The following is a 20,090-nucleotide window of genomic DNA, read 5'->3' on the forward strand; positions in this document are numbered from 1 at the left end:
CAAATCTGTCAGAAAATAAAACCAGCTAGAACTACTTAACAAACATGGCGGTGCCCCGCCCCCCTCAGCTGAAGCTTTAATGCTCACTTCTTGCTGAGGGTATGGTATAGGGGGCTGTACCCTTTCTCCGTTGGGCGACTGCTCGGCATTCCACAGTGGTAATCTGCTCTACACTTCAAAAGGTCTGCCCTACACCACATTGTGAGGACCTGTACGCTCCCTTCTTTGGGAGACCACGCAGCATTAGACAATGAGTGTCATCTCTTTGATATGTACACTTCCTGATGAACATGTGCTTCACATTCTACTGGAGCCTCTATTTCCCGTTGGTCTAGCAGTTCCACCCTCCATGATGGAACAGCTCTGCTCTCTCTGAATCTTCTCTACACTTATTACTGATGGTGTATTGATGAGCCGCTCTAAACTACCCAGTGAAGGTGCGAAACACCGGTCTTTTCTACATTTCATGATGAGACTAGCCTGCACTGCCCTCGAGGGTGAGGCACTGCTCTACGCTGTGCTTGCTTCCCTGCCCCCTCGGTGTGCTTGCTTCCCTGCCCCCTCGCTGTGCTTGCTCTCCTGAGTGTGTGTGGCTCTGGGTGGGTGTGTGTGGCTCTGGGTGGGTGTGTGTGGCTCTGGGTGTGTGTGTGTGTGTGGCTCTGGGTGTGTGTGTGTGTGTGTGTGGCTCTGGGTGTGTGTGTGTGTGGGTGGCTCTGGGTGTGTGTGTGTGTGGGTGGCTCTGGGTGTGTCTGGCTCTGGGTGTGTGTGTGGCTCTGGGTGTGTGTGGCTCTGGGTGTGTGTGTGTGTGTGGCTCTGGGTGTGTGTGGCTCTGGGTGTGTGTGTGTGGCTCTGGGTGTGTGTGTGTGGCTCTGGGTGTGTGTGTGTGTGTGGCTCTGGGTGTGTGTGTGTGTGTGTGTGTGTGTGTTTGGCTCTGGGTGTGTGTGTGTGTGTGTGGCTCTGGGTGTGTGTGTGTGGCTGGCTCTGGGTGTGTGTGGCTGGCTCTGGGTGTGTGTGTGTGTGTCGCTCTGGGTGTGTGTGTGTGGTAGTAATTGCTGTCTGCTGAGCTCGTCCGTAGGATACAATAGGTCTCACATTTGCGAGAGATTAAGCTATTGGCAATGTAAATGACAATGCCATTTATTTATCTGTTTTCAAAACCAACACATAAATACAAATTTTGTCATTTACAATGCCAATAGCTCTAACTTTTCCAAAGGTGAAACCGTTGCATTGTAAATGCTTGTTTTATTATGTCACAGTGTACTTTAATCTCTGTTCGGGTCATTTCCTCTTTTTTAGAGAATTGTATTGTGTACTAAGTATTATTTTATTTTAATCATGAAGATATTATGATAATGTTCTTATTGTGTAAATTGTGTACATATTCAGGAAACGTTTATCATTCACTTTTATTGCCTAATCGGCCGAAATAAAAGTATTTACAAGAAAAAAAAAGTGGAACCCTCACACCAGCAAGAGTAGGAGCATCAGTTGGATATTCAGAGTAATACGAGATAACATTATTTATAAACAAGGAAAAGAGGGTGGGGGCCAAAACACAGCCCTGCCGTACCCCCTTGGTCACAGAAAACCGATCTGTTCTCTCACCCTGTTGACCCCACCGATCCCGAGCATAATTAGACTCATGAAGTTTAATGTTAAAATTTAAAATCGCAGGGGGCATCCCTACTTCCTTAAGTGAATCTCACAACTTAAAGCGGGCACCAGATCAAATGCTGACCTTAGATCTATAAATGCAGCGTAGAGAGTCCCCCCTTTTAAAACTACAGTATTCCAATAAATCATCATGAATCTAAAAACTTGGTAGACCGTGTTGACAAGAGGGCGGAAGCCAGCTTGGAAAGGGGATAGAATTTCTAGGTCATCTATCCAAGTATTTACCCTACCCAGCACAAGTCTGGCCACAATCTTTTGCATGGTGTCTGAGACTTATGGGCCTATAGTTACTTGGGCTGGCACGATCCCCTTTTTTGTAAATAGGGATAATCTCTGCCCCACGCCAGGATTCTGGCAGAGGAGCACCTCTTGCTAGTCCATTGACCATATGGTGTATATATTTGAGCCAGTTTTTCTTACCAAATTTAAAAATATCTGCTGGGAAACAATCCGGGCCCGGGGCCCTACCTGCGGCCACGCAATCCAGTGCTCTCTCAATTTCCCCTATGTCAAAAGTTAAGAATGTGTCACACATTACGTAAGGTTTATGGCTTGGACTACTATTTATTGAGGCAAACTGGGTCTTATAGTGCATGACCCATAATTCAGGAGGGACATTATTAGTTGGTAAGGGCCCTGTATCACCACTGTCCCATTTCACTGTTTGCCAGAACCGCACCCAATTTTTCCAATTTCTTGCATTTAGTTCATCCTGCCATATTTTCTCATCAAAGATCTTCTTTGCCTTTCGCTGGGTTTCCTTATATGCAACCTTAGCTTCCCTAACTTCTTGCGGCAAACCTAATCTAATAGCTTGGGAGAGGCGACTAAAAGCAGCCCTGCATGCCCCTCATACCATTTTGTAGATTCCTGTTTGACGTGCTTTGGACTCCTTTTATTTTTTTTGTAAAAAAAGTTTTCAGCTTTATGAATAACTCCTCGTGAACCTTTGTAAGGGCAGGAAAAGAAGCCTCATGCAAATCAAGCTGTGAGAGAGCTAATAGGGTATCTTAAAGAGTTATCTTTATCAGGTCCATAGTACCCTCATCCTCTGAGACCAGTGCCCACTTTAATCTACGGCAATCATTGGACATAGTCACAACAGCTGTGGCTATTTCAGTACCTGCCCTTGTCGTAGATTGACCAATAGTTTCAAGAGTTAAAATTAAGGGGTCATGGTCACACTCCGGTCTACTCTGGACCTTCAAATACTCTAGCCTTACCCACAGTTCCAAGTTGATAAGAAAGTAGTCAATTCTGCTACTTCTTATCCTATTATTAAAAGTATGAGTACCCTCAGAGTCTGATTTCGACCTTCTATTTACAGCCCTAAGGCCTAATTCCAGAGGTAGGCTTTTTTACTGGAGTACTGCCTCTGACCATTTGTTTATCGGGGTGATCTCCAGCATTGGTATACCCCAGGTCGCATCCTCATCTTTGGACAGGCTTCCATCTTCAATGCCGAGGGGCTCAAATGTACAGTTAAAATCACCCGCTACTACTAAGTGGTTTGCCCCCTTCAGTGGTTTAATACATAAATCAAGTTTAGAGATAGTAGCCCTCTTGCATAAACATTGGCAAATATGAGTTCTAGCCCATGTTCAAAACGAATTTTGATAACCAGGATTCCAGGATCATCTATTAATAGCTCTTCGACCTGGTAACATGCCTGCTATCTAACCTAGATGAGCAAACCCCAAGATGGTCTCCCTTTGTGACTGAGAATAGCCGATTTACCAAAAGCGAAATACCCAGGGCAAAAAATGGTATCCAATGACCAGGTATCCTGGAACATAATGATGCCTTGATTCTCTATAATAATGGTCCTAGTGTGTTACTGGCTTGCACATGGAGGGGAAAAGAAAATTCCTTAAACAAACAAAACACACTGGTCATGAAACAATATAAGAGGAGAGAAACAATGTATTGCCAATGTTTATCACACAAAGTCAAAATTTACTTTTATTTGATTAATTAAAAATCATAAAAGGATGGACAACCATCATAAAACGCAATGCTTTAAAGTATACATTTTAAAAGCATAAAAGGACTTCATGTCAATATCACGATAGAAGGACACTTATTATTTTAAAATAATGACGAATATGACAATACATTTGGGAAATATGTGCTAATTAATTGGCTGCTTTGCAGAGTCGCATTTTGCCAGTTCTTTTGCTGCGATTTTCCATGGTGGTATGGCTCTGCAGGGCAGGGGAATTGATGACCCTCCGAGACATTTAATGACTGCTACTCTATATGTTCTTATTTGTTCTTTCCTTAGAGCCTCCCGGAGGATAGATTTTCGAGTTTCCAATAAAAAAGAACAGATACATAGTAAATGTAGTATTCACTCTTCCCCTTGACCACAGCGGCGACATTCCTTGGATGGCCATATTTGTTTCCATTTTGGCGTCAAATCCTTTGAGGGGAAAGACCCCTTGCGTAGCAAAGTCAGACAATGTTTTTTCTGATGGGAGAATTGTTCCAACAGGTTTTGTTGCGGCTTCAGCCTCTGGTAGTCCTTTATCACAGCCCAGGCATGATGTTTTTTTACAAAGGACGTTTTATCAGTTAGTAAAGAGATCCGTTTAATGGCGTTATTGACTACGCTTTTAAATCTCGAGTATATTGCAGGGCTGAGCCAAGCATCCTCTAACTGTAATGCCGACAGGGATTCCTTCAGAGCTGCTGTGGTTGAATTGGCTAGGCTCATTTGATTTTCAATCTCGACCCAACAACGATGGGCAAGGGTGTTGTCTTCTGCCTCCCTTATCCTCCAGTAGTATATTACTAGGGCGCCTTGGCTGGCCATGATCTGATTTTTTAATCCATATTCTAGGCGGATTTGTGCCTGTGAGGTATGTAGCGGTATTGAAAACAGTCTCTTAAATAGTGTAGATCGTGCTGTATTTAGGACTGCAAAAAACACAGTTGATGGACAGAATGCAGAACAATGTCTTACATTCACCCCAGTACAAAGATCTGGGACTAAATCCATCGTTTTTTTGCACTCCACACCACCCTAGGTCAGACACTGGCTATATGCAAATCAGCCTTGACCCTGTGCCTCATAGGAACAGTCCAGCCCGAACTACCAAGCCATGTCTTTTCTAGACCGGAATCAAGCATCCAAGGACCGGTTTCTGGCTATCAGCCTTCTTCAGCCTGGATAGCTTGACTCCAGTGATGTGGAGAGCCTGGGGCTCACGTCTGAGCATACCCAGTACACACGGGGTGAAAATTGCAAAAAACACAGTTGATGGACAGAATGCAGAACAATGTCTTACATTCACCCAGTACAAAGATCTGGGCCTAAATCCATCGTTTTTTTGCACTCCACACCACCCTAGGTCAGACACTGGCTATATGCAAATCAGCCTTGACCCTGTGCCTAATAGGAACAGTCCAGCCCGAACTACTAAGCCATGTCTTTCTTAGACCGGAATCAAGCATCCAAGGACCGGTTTCTGGCTATCAGCCTTCTTCAGCCTAGATAGCTTGACTCCAGTGATGTGGAGAGCCTGGGATGCACGTCTGAGCATACCCAGTACACTCGTGCTGTATTTAGGACTGCAAAAAACACAGTTGATGGACAGAATGCAGAACAATGTCTTACATGCACCCCAGTACAAAGATCTGGGCCTAAATCCATCATTTTTTTGCACTCCACACCACCCTAGGTCAGACAATGGCTATATGCAAATCAGCCTTGACCATGTGCCTCATAGGAACAGTCCAGCCCGAACTACCAAGCCATGTCTTTCCTAGACCGGATGTTTTGTTTTTGCATTTTGGCCCTGGTGTGTTCCCTTTGGGTCCCCCCCCATAGGGAATGGGGAGCGGGGTATCCCTACCTTGCCCCCTTGGATTTTTTCTAGCTTTCGGACATGGTGCTAAGTCCCTAAGTACTGTAATGGCTGCCAGCATCATTGTTCTTATGCTGCTTGTAGCCAACCAGAGAGCTCGCTCCCGCTGGAGTCAGAAAATTGGACCAAGCAAAAATAAGCTCTGTGGGTCAATCAGAATGCTCTATTTTTTACAGTTGGGTTTGAGGGACTCTTGTGAGAGTTCCTCGAACTCAACTGTCCAGATATCTATATTTCTTTAACCATGATTTTTTAAAAACTACTGAAAAGATTTTCACCAAATCCCAAATCCCAAATCCCAATCTACAACCCAAGATCTAGCTTCCTGACAAATTTGGTGTTACTCCGTTCAGCAGTTTTTACTGTAGCCGTGTCTAAACAAGTCTAAGGAAAATGCATGGGGATGTTTTGCGTTTTGTGGCGCCACCCCTCCCCCGCCTTTTTTCTCAGCCGCAACTAGATGGAACACCCCAAAACTTACCATGAACAAACTACTAAAAAAGTAGCATCTTTGTAGAAAGTTTTGTGGTGATTCATCAAACTGTGCCAAAGGTATTAGCAACACAATGGAACAGCTGATATGACTATAAATACCCAGTGGCGACCACCACTAGGTAATATAAATGTCCCATTGGGCCTTGTTTGAACACAGAAGGTGGGTATGAGGCCTTACCCCTTACTTCGTTGTAGAAGGGGGTTTTCAAATTACTAACAATCTGTGGTATCCACACCAAGATTTTTCAGAAGACCTTCTGATTGTAGTAAACGGTTGCCACAGGCCAGCACCCCATTCTAAAAAGTGTTTCAGCTCCAGTGCAGTTCACCAACTGCCACTTTTATGGGCAGACCAATATTCGGCCACAGTTAGATAAAGAAATATCGAAGGGTGTGTAAAGAGTATGCTATTTTGGTAATTCACAGCACTTTTAAAGCATGCCTACTATTACATAACAAATTGTCCCTGCCTCATGTCCGTTAAAGCTAGGTTGGTCCCAAGGTGTGACATTCTAAAAAACTGGGTCCTGGTTCTAAAAAGTTTGGGAAGAACTGTTGTGTGCAATTTAAAGGTGCCATCAGCTATAGATTGAAACAGTTCTCTTTTCCCAGTCATGCACCTCTAACAGTCAGCAACAATGGAGACTCTAGAATATTTGTTTGATGGTGTCATCAGAGTTTTTTCAGATTTAATATGAATCATTCATTAGTTGGCTCCTTTTTGTATTATATTACTGATTCCAGAATCCTGAACAGCTCTGGGATCAGCAGTTGCTGCAGGGAAGTTACAATTGTTAGATGTGGAACTGTTCTTTGGGGAATGCAGTGTTGCTAAATGACAATAAGGTTTGGAATTTGAAGAGTAAAGCAGTTTTAAAAAACATAAAGGAAGTTGTATGTTAATGATGTGACAAGAGGTGTGGGTAACCTTTAAGGCAAGACAAATCTAGGCAGGATGTGTTTTATGGAGTTCAGGAGGAGATACCAATATGGAAGAAGCGGAAGAGTTAGTTGGCTTGAAGAGATCTGAAAAGATGGAAAGGTCGGTAGGATAAAACTACTGACGGCAAGATGAGTAGCTGTTGTTGTAATGATGATTGAAGTAGTAATAATTACAATTTTGGCGAATCCAATAAAGAAAATAATCTAGATCTGGGCACTAGGATTCAGAATTAAATGAAAATAGGAGAAGGAGATGAAAACCCAAATGGATGTCAGACTTTGTGTGTGAAGGAGAGAATGGTAGTGTGACAGATTGCTATTTGAAGTTTGTGAAGTAGAGGGTGAGATAGTGGTGTGTGAAGGGGTGGGTGGTGATGTTATTCTTTTGGGTTAAGGAGGATTTGGTGAAGGAAGATTTTTATTATATATATATATATATATATATATATATATATATATATATATATATATATATATATACATATATAATATATTTTTTTTCTGGTTTGTGTTTTCATGGATAGCATTTTGTTGTTTGTGTTAGCCGGGGCAGAAGTGCTGTGTTATGTTGATGTAATAGAATCCTGTAAGTGACTGCTTCAGATTCCAGTATGCTGAACAATTCTGCAATCAGCAGGTGCTACAGGAAAGTTACAAGTGTTGGATGTGGAACTGCTCACTGGCGTTTATACTGCAATAAACTTGAGAATACATCTTACAAGACAGCGTAGCATCTCCTATATAATTGAGAATCTTCAGCCTTGAAGCAGCACAATTCCTTGTGTTCTGAATTCCTCCCTAATTATTCAGCTTTTCTGCCAGATTCTTTTGGCCTCCCAGACTGTTTTCAATGTCTTAAGATCTGGCTTTATCCTGATATTTAATGGGAGCCAGTGCAGGTTTCAGAGTGACTGAGAGAAAGAAGCTTTAAAGAAAATTTCAAATTCTGAAGCTAAATCGTACCAAATGATAAAAGAAGTGATAGAACTCAAGTTCAACCGAATGCTGATCATCGACTATGAAAGATGCATTTTCAGTCAAACACGTCAACAGGTTGGTGAAACAATGGTTGAGTTTATTGAAAGACTTGCGGCACTAATACAAAATTGCAAGTTCTGTGATTTCACCAATGAAGAAGCCATACAACTTAGAATTATTGATTGCTGCTTTGCTACTCATTTAGAAGGCGCATGTTGAGTGATACACACAGTCTGAAGGAAATGCTTATGACTGCAAGAGCTGAAGAGTGAGCAGATCGACAAACTGCTCAAGTGGAAGCGGGAACGGCCCAACAAGAATCAGGCCTGACAGTGAAAAGCAAGCACTAGCGAAAACAAGATGCAAGTAAGTCAGCATCGTTAAAGAAATCTGAATTGTTCTTTCAATGTGGATTTTCATTTGCCCACCAAGGTAAATGTCCAGCCATAGGACAGATGGGTTAATGTTGCAGGAGAGAAAACCACTCAAAAACAGTCTGCAGAGCAAAAGAAAATGTAAATGTATGCCGAAGGAAGGACAAAATGGATGCCTGAACCTTCCAGAAACGTTCTCGTCATGCGCAAAAAACCAAATACGCTAAATGGAAACAAGACCAGACCAGTTGCCGCCAGGCTCATCTTACAGAGGCTCTTCGACATCACTATTGAGTGCCCATGAAGAACATGGGTGTGCATTAATGGTAGCTACCAAGGAACAATGTGCACATTTAGGAGTAGCTGCTTGAACAGAAGACCACAATTCAAAAGAAACTCACCAAACGAAACAACAAACTTCATTTGGACCCTGTCCCAAAATCACACTGAAAGTGAGTGATCAACCAGTAACTTTCATCATAGACGGAGGTGCTTCAATTAAAATCATTCAGAAAAGGGGGTGGTGATGAACAGAGTGTCTGAATTAAGCAGACCACTCTTACCCAGTCCAAAGATCAGGGCTTGATCCATCACCGTTATTTATCTCACTGCACCATCCCAGCTCAGAACCTGGCTATATGCAAATCAGTCTGTCCCTGGCCCAGTGCATCATGGGAACAGGGCAGACTAAACTACCAAGCCAATTCTTCACCAGAAAGGAGACAAGCTACCGGGGTTCTGAAACTGGGATGGTGCAATGAGCTAAAAAACGGTGTTGGATCTAGCCCTGATCTCTTGACTGGGTGAGAGTATTCTGCTTAATTCAGAGACTCTGTCCATCACCACCCCTTGTTGTAAATAATTTTGTCCACCCTAAGCGTGGAAGGGTATACTCAGATGTGAGTCCCTTGCTCATTGCACCATCAGGATTCAAGCAAGCCGGGCCGAAGACGGCTAAAATGCCAGAAACCGTTCCCCGGAAGCTTGTTTCCTTCCCAGTGTAAGAATTGGCTTTTGTAGTCTGGTCTGCCCTGTTCCCATGATGCACTGGGCCAGGGACAGACTAATTTGCATACAGCCAGGTTCTGAAACTGGGATGGTGCAATGAGCTAAAAAACGGTGTTGGATCTAGCCCTGATCTCTTGACTGGGTGAGAGTATTCTGCTTAATTCAGAGACTCTGTCCATCACCACCCCTTGTTGTAAATAATCAATTAAAATCATGCCTGTGGAAATGTTTAACAGCCTGGCTCCTGTTCATAGCCTCACTCCATCAGGCGCAAAGGTGTAAACTTTAGCTGCTTCTGAAGTGCTGCTAAGCTAAGGATCATTCATAGTACCATGTGACACAAAACAACGGCAGTACAAGCTCCAATCCATGTACTTAAGGAACTTCATTGAGTACCTGTCTACTAAATTTTGCCACTGCTGCTGACATGGGACTGATATCACTCAAATGCAACCATCAAACTCAATCTGAGATTGTGAGTAAGTTCCCGTAGTTGTTTTATGGTTTAGGAAGACTCAAGACAATGAAATTGCAACTTTGTATCAATGAGAACATTCGCCCTGTTGCTTAAGGACATAGCATAATCGCCTTTAATTTGCAAGAACTGTTGAGAAAGAACTAGAGACACTGTTGAAACATGACAATATTGAACGCTCAACTGGTCTTACGCCATGGGTTTTGCCCAGGTATACAACCGTTACAACGGCACAAAAGGACAGTTGAGGTGCTGTGCGCATTTGCATCGATATGCGCCAGGTCAATAAAGCAATCGAGAGAGAAAGACATCCTGGTTCTCACATAGCGGACATGATCATGCAATTGAATGAAGCCAACGTTTTCTTCTGTCTCGATTTGAACAAGGTATACCATCAACTCAAGCTAGAAGAGAATTGCAGATACTTTTCCGCTCATGTTGGTTTGTTCAGATACAAAAGACTACATTTTGGAATATCATTGGCTACAGCAATATTTCAAGATGTTATATGCCGAATTATTCAAGATGTTACACATGCTTTCAATTACACTGATAACATATTAGTATTTGGAACAACACAAAAGGAACACAGTGACACTTTTGCACAAGTGTGCCAGTTACTTGCTGATGTAGGCTTCACTGAATGCAGCAATGTGTGCGTTTCGCAAGAACAAACTCAAGTTCTGTGGGCACATATTCTCGGAGGGAGCAATTACTCCTGACCTGGATAAGGTGCAAGCATTCTCATCTACTTGCCCCCCCAACAAGATAGAACTATGTTGCGATCCTTCTTTGGTATGACCAGATAGTGCTCAAGGTTTATTTGTGACTTTTCTACAGTGAGCGTCCCATTGAATGACTTTTTAAAGCGAAATGTTCCATTCCAACGGATCCTTGAATGTGATCAAAGTTTCAAAAGAATAAAATATGCAATTTTAAATGCAACTGAAATGGCCTACTTAGACCCCAAATTACATACAAGATCAAAGTAGATGCAAGCCCAGTGGGGCTTGGAGCTATTATTGCTCAACACTATGGCCATCCAAATGCTCAGAGACACTGCCAGTCGAAGGCTTTCTGAAACTTAACGTGCTTATTCTTAGCCAGAGAAAGAGTCTGGCTGTGGTGTGGGCCTGCGAACATTTTCATGTGTTTCTGTATGGAAAATATTTCCCCATAATCGCAGATAATCAAGCATTGCAAACCATCTTTGGAAATCCGAAAGCAAAGATGCTTCCTCACATTGAGAGGTTGGGATTGCGACTGGAAGAATATGATGTGCACGCAAGCTGGGGAAAGATCATAACCCTTCTGATTACTCTTCACGTGTACCACTACCGCTCCACATTGCGACATCCAATGGGGCTGAGGAGTATGTTAACTTTATTGTGTGGACTAGTACCCCAACAGCTCTAGCACTTGAACAGATCATTGCTGCTACCTGCCCAGACAAATACACGCTCATATTCAAAGACATAATTTCAACTCACTCGTGAAAAGTATTCGACATTTTGCTGATGTTGAATTTCTGAAATTTAAAAATGCACTAGATGAATTCTCTATCTCTTGAGAAAGAAATATATTGAGAGGCTCGAGAATCGTCATGCCTGAGACAAGTTATTGAGATCGCCCATAAAGAACATAATGGCATTACAGCCACCAAAGGAGCCCGGAGGGATTAAGTGTGGTTCCCTTGCCTCGATGAACGAGTTGAGAAATAATTTAAAGCATCTAATCTATGTAACAGCTTATCTCCAAAAGTAACACAGCATCCACTGACTGTCTGACCTTCCTGCACATTCTCGGTGAGAGTGGTAGTTGATTTCTTTGGACCCCTGGAGAACTGACATCCTATTATGCTGGTCATTGATGAATACTCACATTTTCCTTTGATGGAAGACTTCTGTTTGAGAACCCATGACAAAATCATCCATCGCCTTGATAACATGTTTGACGCGTGGGAGGTACCTGCTATTCTCAAAACAGAAAATGGTCCACCTTTTAACAGCAAGGAGTTCAAAGAGTTTCTGAGTCAACTCAACAGCAAGCATCAAAAAAAGACACCACTCAGATGAACAGTGTTGTCAAACGATTTATTGGCAACCTCAAAAGAATCGTTCAGCGAGCATTGGAGAAAATCAATCTGAAACAAGCCATGTGTCAAGCAATTTATGCCAATCGGGCAACTCCTCACTCCACCACAGGTGAGCGGTCTGCCACCTTGCTATTTGGGAGAGCCATAGGAAATAAGTGGACATCAGACTGATCAAGAAATGCTGACCAGGTTTGTGTCAAGGACACTTCTCGGAAGTGCTATATGAAAACATATGCTGATTGGCGCCAATGGGCCCAGGAAACTGTCTTCAACAGAGGGGACTGGGTATTGGTCAGAGAGAAATGGAAGCAGAAAATAGACACATCATTTGCTGTCGACCCACTGAGAGTTGTAAAGACCATAGGACACATGGGGACTGCAAGTCATCCCAGAAAGTCCATCACACTTTAGACATTTGTCTCGGTGTTCGTATACTCCTGAGAGCGTGACTTGGGTAAACCCGCCTGAAAGTCCAATTCAGACATCTGAGCCTATGTCATCGACAAATAGTTCATGTACCACTCAACTACCTCATACTACTCGATCTGGCAGATCAAAGCGAGAGCCTCAATGACTTATTGAGAAAATATTATGTTGATTTTTTTGGTACTTTTTATTTAAGTAAGGGGGAGATGTAAAGACTTGATGTTATGAGTATTAGGACCTTGACGGTTCTGAGAGGACTTCAACCAAAAATTAATGTAAGTTGCAAGGTGTGGTTATTAAAATCATGACATAATGCATATCGTTAGGGAGTTGTGTGATCATATGATGAAGAATAAAGGCATCTGTTAACAAGCTCTGTGCGTGGTATGTTTCATTTACATGCTCACAGGCTGGGAGGATGCGACAATCCCCTTTACCTCGATCAGTATAAACGCATAGGATTACACTTGTACGAAAGAAACTCTTTTTGGTAGACGAGATGCAACTTGTCGCATTAGCTTTCACCTCCTATTTAATATGGCAGCTGCATTGATATAATTGAAAGCTGCTAAAAGATTGTGTAGACTCCAGGGGAAGGATGAGACAAAAGAACACCGATACCGTTATAAACAAGTGCCTGAGCTTACAGCTGTTGAGCAATTCTGAAACGAGAAAGTTGTTTTTAAAGATTTTTAAAATTATCATTGGTGATAGTTTAGACTACAGTGAGAGGGGTATTTACTAAAGTTTTGATTTTATTCAAGATGTTGTATAACTGCACAAATTTGGGAACAATGAAAAATAATAATAAAATAACCTGTGTGCTTGAGGAAAATGTTATCCTCTGGAGTGGGTCCTGGTTTCCTTGGCGGTCCGCTTGAACTCTTGGTTTATCATGAGCTGTGTTTAACACAGTTAGTCATAAGTGTAGGAGTCCGAGACGGGATGGTGCAATGTATAAAGTTGGCTATTGTGTGTCTCTCTTAGATTTTCAGACAACATAGATTGAAGACTAGACATCTTAGTGGGTTTGATACCAAGTGCCAGGGATTGCACCAAAAAGAGTCCAGAAACCCATTAACCCATAAACCATTACCTATAGTGAGCAGGGCTCTCACCCAGTGTAATGGTGATGTTTTAGATTAAAGAGGAGTAGACCACAGTTTCTGGGTTCAATTAACATGGTTAGTGAAAGAGGAATGTATCCAAGAATTGACTCAATTCAGAGGGTGGCAAATCACCAAATTGTCAATAGTGTGACAGTTAATGCAGCTCACCAGCTTCTCTGGCAGGAAGCCACAAGGACATTACCATGCAAGCTTGGAGAAACAACTTGAACAGCTCTCACAATTTTGTGCAGGCACTCAGTCTCCTCACTATGTCATCACTGATCATCTCAGCCACACAAGTTTCATAAAGCATGGCGTACACAGCACATGGTATAAATGCTCGGAGGGGGGACTACTCAGTGATAGTAAGCTACTTAATTTTACAGGAATGTTCAGCAGCCTGCTTCCAAAGCAAGGCTGCGGGTAAAAAGACCTGGTCTCTGCTCTGAGATTTATCCCTCTTCCCACACCTTTGTAGAAGGGGCAATAGCCCCCTCGAGTATGGCTTGGGCAGGCTTCAATTCAAGGGGGTGAGCATTCCCTCATATTTATCTCTAACTTCTATTATTCTCTTGGTGATTCAGTTTCCCCCCTCTTATATCTGTACTTCTTTCTATAGCCTTCTCGCCACTGTCCTGATTTTAGGAGTATCAAACACCATTCAAGTGCCATTTAAATTGCCTTTATCTTCCAGTCACTTTTTTTTTATTTTCTGTTTTTCCTTCACCCTCTCCCATCTAATTCTCATTATCTCTTCTCTCCAATCCTTTATTTTGTTATGTTCCTCTTCTTTGTGTTTAATCCCGACCTTTATGGTCTCTTACGTGCGCCATTGTCGCTACCTTTCGTTCTCTCTCTCCCAAGTTTGTCTTTTTCCAATTTGTGACTCTCCATTGTTTGTTCTCTCCCCTGCTTTGTTTTATGTTTTTACACATAACTTTGTTTCTCCCTCCAACAGTTCTATTTTCCTTTTGTTTGGTTGCCTCGCAAAACGTTTCTCTCTCCCTCCACCGTTATTTTGTTCTTTCCTTATCATCTTTCTGCTTCTTTGTTTAACCCTTCTCTCTTTACTTGTTTTTCTTTCTTTCAAGTTTCCCTCCCATCTATATATCTCCCATTTCTATTTTGATTCATATCTTTCTCCTGTATTTGTGTTGGCCTTTTCTTTCTGCGCTTGTCTACCTCTTTTTTATTTTTGTGTTGCTCATTTTCCATTGTTTCTCTCCCTCCTCCTTTGTGTTTCTCTCTTCCACTCTACTTTGTTTCTCTTGATCTCTTTCCCTTTAGTTTTACCTCTTCCTTGTTGTTTTTTTTCTCTTACCCTTTCCCAACTGTTCCACCTCCTTCAGTTGTACTTTTCTTTATTACCTTCAGTTCTGTACTGTCCCTAGGTTTTTCTCCACTTGTGTTTGCCTCTACTTCTTACGTTCGTCCCCATTTTTTCCCTACGTTGCTTTTTTCCCTTCCTTGATTTTTGTCTTTTACCGTCCACATTATTTGTTTTGTGCTCAAACTTTCCAAGCTGTTTCCATGAACTCAGAGGGGTCATCCAGCTCTCTCTTTTTTCTTGTCACCAGCACACTCACTACCCCCAGTTTGCAAGCGCAGAGTACACTGGAAAGTCTTTACGAGGCCCCTTCGGAGATGCCCTGATGGAGTTCGATGGCTCAGTCGGAAAGTTGTTAGAAACTCTGCAGAAGTTTAATGTGGAAGACAACACTTTAGTGTTCTTCACAGCTGACAACGGGTGAGTGTGAGGGAGCCAGGAACTTCTGTGCCTCTAAACTACTAGTATATGGATTTAGCCCTCCAACTGTCTGATTAGATTTTTAACACACCGTCGTAGTATATCTTTTCAACTTTACATTGAGATGCTAGGTACAGTTATTCCTCTATTTCTAGGCTGGGCTTGACAGCACAGCTGCCTTTATGACCCATGTTTACTGATTCTTTAAAATCTTCAGAGTGTGGGCTTTGTCTCCAACAATAGTTTTTCTCTTACTTAATGCTGTCCACTGTTTGCTGTATCATTCCACCTCAAAATAACTGATTGGATTGCAGAGCACGAGGAATTGGTTTACAGCTCAGAAGTATACGGGATCATCACACATTCATTTTTAGGTCGAGCCTACAGCGATTGAGCCGTCAGGTGATTTGTTGTAGTAACTTTGTGGAGGTCTGACTCCTCCCATGCTTTGGATTTGCTATCACGTATGTCCTTAATAAATCATAGCCTGCAAATGGCTAATGGTGAGTGTATGCCCCACCTTTTTTCAAAAGTTCACTCCCGTGGAGTATTGCCTCGGCAGCGAGCAGCAACGCACACAGTGGCGGCTGCTACGGCGAGATGCACGCTTAGCTCCGGCAACTCTCCTCTCCAGGAATATGCATTTCTGTGGGCAGAACGCCAGCACTTGTTCCTTTTTACTGCAACCAACAAGAGCGATCCCACACCTCTGTTTCTTCATCTCAGGGGATCAATGAAAATAGTTTTGAAAAACATTCATGTGTTTATTTACATTCATTCGGGATACTTTTGAGTGGTCTTTTAAAGTAATCCCGATATATGTTTTATATTTCACTGTAAATGGTGCCATAGCTCTGTAATGTTTTATTTGTTTGTTCCTTCCCTCCTCAGGACTCCATAACAGTCATTGTTGATTTAAATTTCCCCCATTTCCAGGTCACTGAGCTTGCATTTCTCCATGGGTCATGGTTTAAGGTTAGCCTAAATCTGCCATAATTCTAAACATTACACCTTCCGAACACATCGGTCTGTTGTTTTGTTCTACTTTATTTCTGGAGTTTCTACTAACTCCTTCCCTTATTTCCATTACCACCCTGCCCCGCACATTCCTTTACAATAACCCTTTTGCTCCCATCTTGTTTCTTAATGTGCCGCACACTTGCTGAGTGATTTTTAGGTTTTGACTGGCGATGCGTACTTCAGTACGCATGCGCCAAAAAACCTTTTGATGTGTGTGTGTGGGGTCGGGAATACGCCCTCTCCTCCCATTGGCTAGCTCCATAAATGGAGGCTAGCCATTGGGAGAGGGCTCCGTCCGTCAATCTCGGACCAGATTCGGGGCGTTCCCGAGAATTTTTGGCTTTTGGCGATGTCACGCTACGTCAGCCAAAAGCCGAGAACGCCCCTGAATCTGGTCCGGCATTGCCGGTGTTCCTGCCTTCCTGCCTATTGGTGGAATTTTGATCCTAGGGGAAGCCGATCGTGGTCTGGGTCACTAAGGGGAGCCAGTTGGCGCGTGTGCCACTGCTGAGGGGCACGGTGAACGAAGCGCCGTTTTGCGACACGAGTCTCGGAGGTGGGCCGGTGAGTAAAGGTCGCGGCCCTCCCCCCCCTTTTTAAATTGTGAAACCGGGCTCCCAGAATGCTGGCAAGAGGCGCATTCAAATTCGGCGAGGCTTAACACTTGCCTGCCTCACTGCACTGCCCGGCCGCTGATTTTAGAGTGCGGTCTTTCCATGTCTGGCACCGGTCGGTTCCCCTGCTTGTTGTGTTCCGGACAGCGACTTTGCGGTGAGTGCAGGGGTCAGGTTGCCCCGTCAGGGGCTTGTCTGGCGTCGGGTGCTGTTGCTTTTGTTCCCGTGTGGTTTCAGCGGCTGGTGAGTTTACAGTCGGCGATGGGGTGATTCGATGCAGTCCGGGCGGGTGAATGTTAGGATGCAGAGGCACGCGGGGGTCTTGCGAGAATAGGAAATTGTGTTGTACCATACCCTGCAGTCCGTGAGAAGTCACCTAATTCTTAATGTGTTTACAGCGCCCCCCCCCCGCCGCGTTTGGTATGGTGAAGTGGAGAAGTGCATTGTGGGAATTTCAGGGAAGCAGTGTAGCGCCATAATGTTGTGAACGGGAGGTGTGCTGCATCGAGAATAGGAAATTGTGTTGTACAGTACCCTGCAGTCCGTGAGAAGTCACCTTAATTCTTAATGTGTTTACAGCCCCCCCCCCCCGTTTGGTATGGTGAAGTGCATTGTGGGAATTTCAGGGAAGCAGTGTAGCGCCATAATGTTGTGAACGGGAGGTGCGCTGCATCATTGAGGCGTCTCTTGCTCGTACGAGTCTCCTTCTGGTGCGATACGTAGCTCGAATTAGTTTGGTGGGAACATTGCCTGGCTTTCAAGTTTCACACGATTGTATCGGCGGAGGGCATTTCATAAAAACATTGTTTTGTGTAATTTTTCACATCCAATATTGCAAGGACGTGCATTTAATTTGCTAGTTGTATGTCTGCGGCATTAAGGAGATGCGCATGACGTTTCGTGGTGATCTTCATTTATCAATTTTCAAATGTCAGGGAGATAAATTATTCCTCCCGACTGAGAACTTTGAGGGGCTTTGGTGGCGGCGTACATGTCTTGTTGTTGCGTCTTTACTGCACATGGGATGCTCTAGTGGTGAGTGGGGCTTTAACTTTGTCGATTAATCAGGCACGCGGTTTTTACAACCAAAGCTACCTGTGTGTGATTGTGTAAACACCATTATCAAATAAATCTCTCTGTCTGGCAGACGCAGCAGTGTCCTCTCGGAGCGCGCGGATGATTGTGATGGGCGGCAGCTGCGCAATGGTCAAACAGGCCTCGTGCACACAGAAATCCTGCTCCGCCTGGCGGCGTGATTACAAGTGAGATTATGTCTTGAGTAATGCCGGCCTCGGGCGCTGTGGGGCCGGCCGTCTTTGGGATGATGTTGTAGTGATCGCTCGCCCGGTATGCAATTATCCTCTTTCAAAGTAAACACTGACTATAGGCCCTCATTAGAAGCACCTCACCATTCCGCAGCCTATACTCGCCCTTGTGGCTTGCTCTTGCACAAGAGATTTCGTTGCCATCTTGTGATCCCTCACCAAGGGCAGACACACCTCTACCCTCCAGAGTGAGGTGCTCTGTACGCCACAGGCAGCTTCGCATCCAAACCGCCCCGGGCATTATCCCTCAGCGTCTGGTCCCCCCAGTTATTGTTGTTTCCTGTGTGTGACCTCGATTTCTTTGGCAGAAGCGGTACTTGAAATCCGTGTGTGTTAAAAGCTGACAAAATGAGGGCTGGAAAAGAGAACGTGAGAGAGGGGACATTCTACGCAGGGGCTACTAGCGAGCATGTTCGGTTATTTATAGTGGGGAATATTTGTTTTAAGTGATAATTGTGCATATTTTTCCTTCTTGAGCTCAATTACAGCCCTGAAGCAACAGAGCTTCATAACGCTAATGTAAAATCCGTCTGATGTTTTGCATATCACTAAGACTTCTGGAAGAACCGATCAGCTGTTGAATATTTATGTGCCCAGAGCCTGTCTCTACAGCATCTTATTTTTACAATTTGGCAAGCTTTGTTTTACGGTATGAATCAGCAGGTCAGCCCGCTCTTGAATATACCAAGCAGAGATTAGTTTTGGAAGCTTTGGTAATTCAACTTTTATGAAATGCGCCTCTTCTGGCGATCACCTTGTCTTTACCCTCATTCTCCCAACTCTACACACATTATTTCAAGCCTCGAGCTTGGATTGGTCATGCTGTGCCGCTGAGGCCGTTATACAGTGTGTTGTTTCCATGATCTCCTCACTCGTGTGTTGGGCATAGCTTTAGATTCACTCAAAGACTGGCAGCTCCACCATCCCATGAGGTGCCGGGCAAAGACCAATCATTGCCTTATGGTTAGAAGCACTTCAAACTGGGATTTTCTTCCCGAACATACAGGGATAGCACGCTGATGCTCTACTGTGCATTCTGGCAATTTATGAAATCATGAACTGTGTTTTTATGGGGGATGGTGCGGTGATTGAGGTTTTGGAGGGTGGCGATTTTGGAGTGAGCGACGGGACCGTGTTGGCGCCTTAATTCACTCGCGCTGGTCTTTTGGGTGGGCGAGTATCGTTGTGGCCGTTGGCACATAATGATTTAATCTCAGAGTACCACACCAGGGCCTGAATATTAGCCGACTTGCGTTATTCATTCTAATTTTAAGTAATTGGTCTGAAGTCCGAGGGGGTGATTTCTGAAGGCTGGGAGGTGATGTCTGAGGCTGGGAGGTGCTGGCTGGGGGTGCTGTCTGAAGGCTGGGGGTGTTTTCTGAAGTCTAGCTGGTGTTTCCCAGAGAAACATATACATGATGCTTGTGAAACGGAAGGCTGTGCCCCATTGAAACAGTTACCAGCAGTCTCTGCCCTTGTGTCCTTGTATGGCGAAAAACTACTTTAATTATACCTGGGTCGGAAAATGCATAAAACATCATGTGTGAAGGTGCCTTTAGTCCAGGCTTGATAGAAGTGTTTGTGGGGCTTAAGTGAAAAAAAACGAATGTGTAAGTCCAAGTTATTCAGTTTATGCAAGGTGCCAAGAGCACCTCAATGAGAGCTAAAATGATAGTGTGTGGGGGGGCTCGCAGTGTGTGGGGGGGGCTAGCAGTGTGTGGGGGGGCTCGCAGTGTGTGGGGGGCTCTGTGTGGGGGGGCTCTGTGTGGGTGTGTGTGTGGGGGGCTCTGTGTGGGTGTGTGTGTGGAGGGCTGTGTGTGTGTGTGTGTGTGGAGGGGGCTCTACGAGGGTGTTTGTGTGTGGCATTTGCGAGAGATTAAGCTATTGGCATTGTAAATGACAATGCCATTTATTTATGTTAAAAAAAAAAATAACA

At 43.9% G+C, this 20,090-nt stretch overlaps 1 protein-coding gene across 2 annotated transcripts in view; it reads left to right on the plus strand.

Moving 5' to 3' along the window:
- The window catches only part of LOC147750916 (arylsulfatase A-like), a 254,515-nt gene that overhangs the window by 117,311 nt on the left and 117,114 nt on the right, over nucleotides 1-20,090 (plus strand). For both annotated transcript variants that reach the window (XM_086918825.1, XM_086918826.1), the window contains exon 5: nucleotides 15,026-15,195. In XM_086918825.1, the coding sequence (XP_086774951.1) occupies nucleotides 15,026-15,195 (170 nt within the window). The remainder of the gene's footprint in view (nucleotides 1-15,025; nucleotides 15,196-20,090) is intronic.

Source organism: Lissotriton vulgaris, chromosome 1_1 (genome assembly GCF_964263255.1).
Source record: "Lissotriton vulgaris chromosome 1_1, aLisVul1.2, whole genome shotgun sequence".
Classification (NCBI taxonomy): domain Eukaryota; kingdom Metazoa; phylum Chordata; class Amphibia; order Caudata; family Salamandridae; genus Lissotriton; species Lissotriton vulgaris.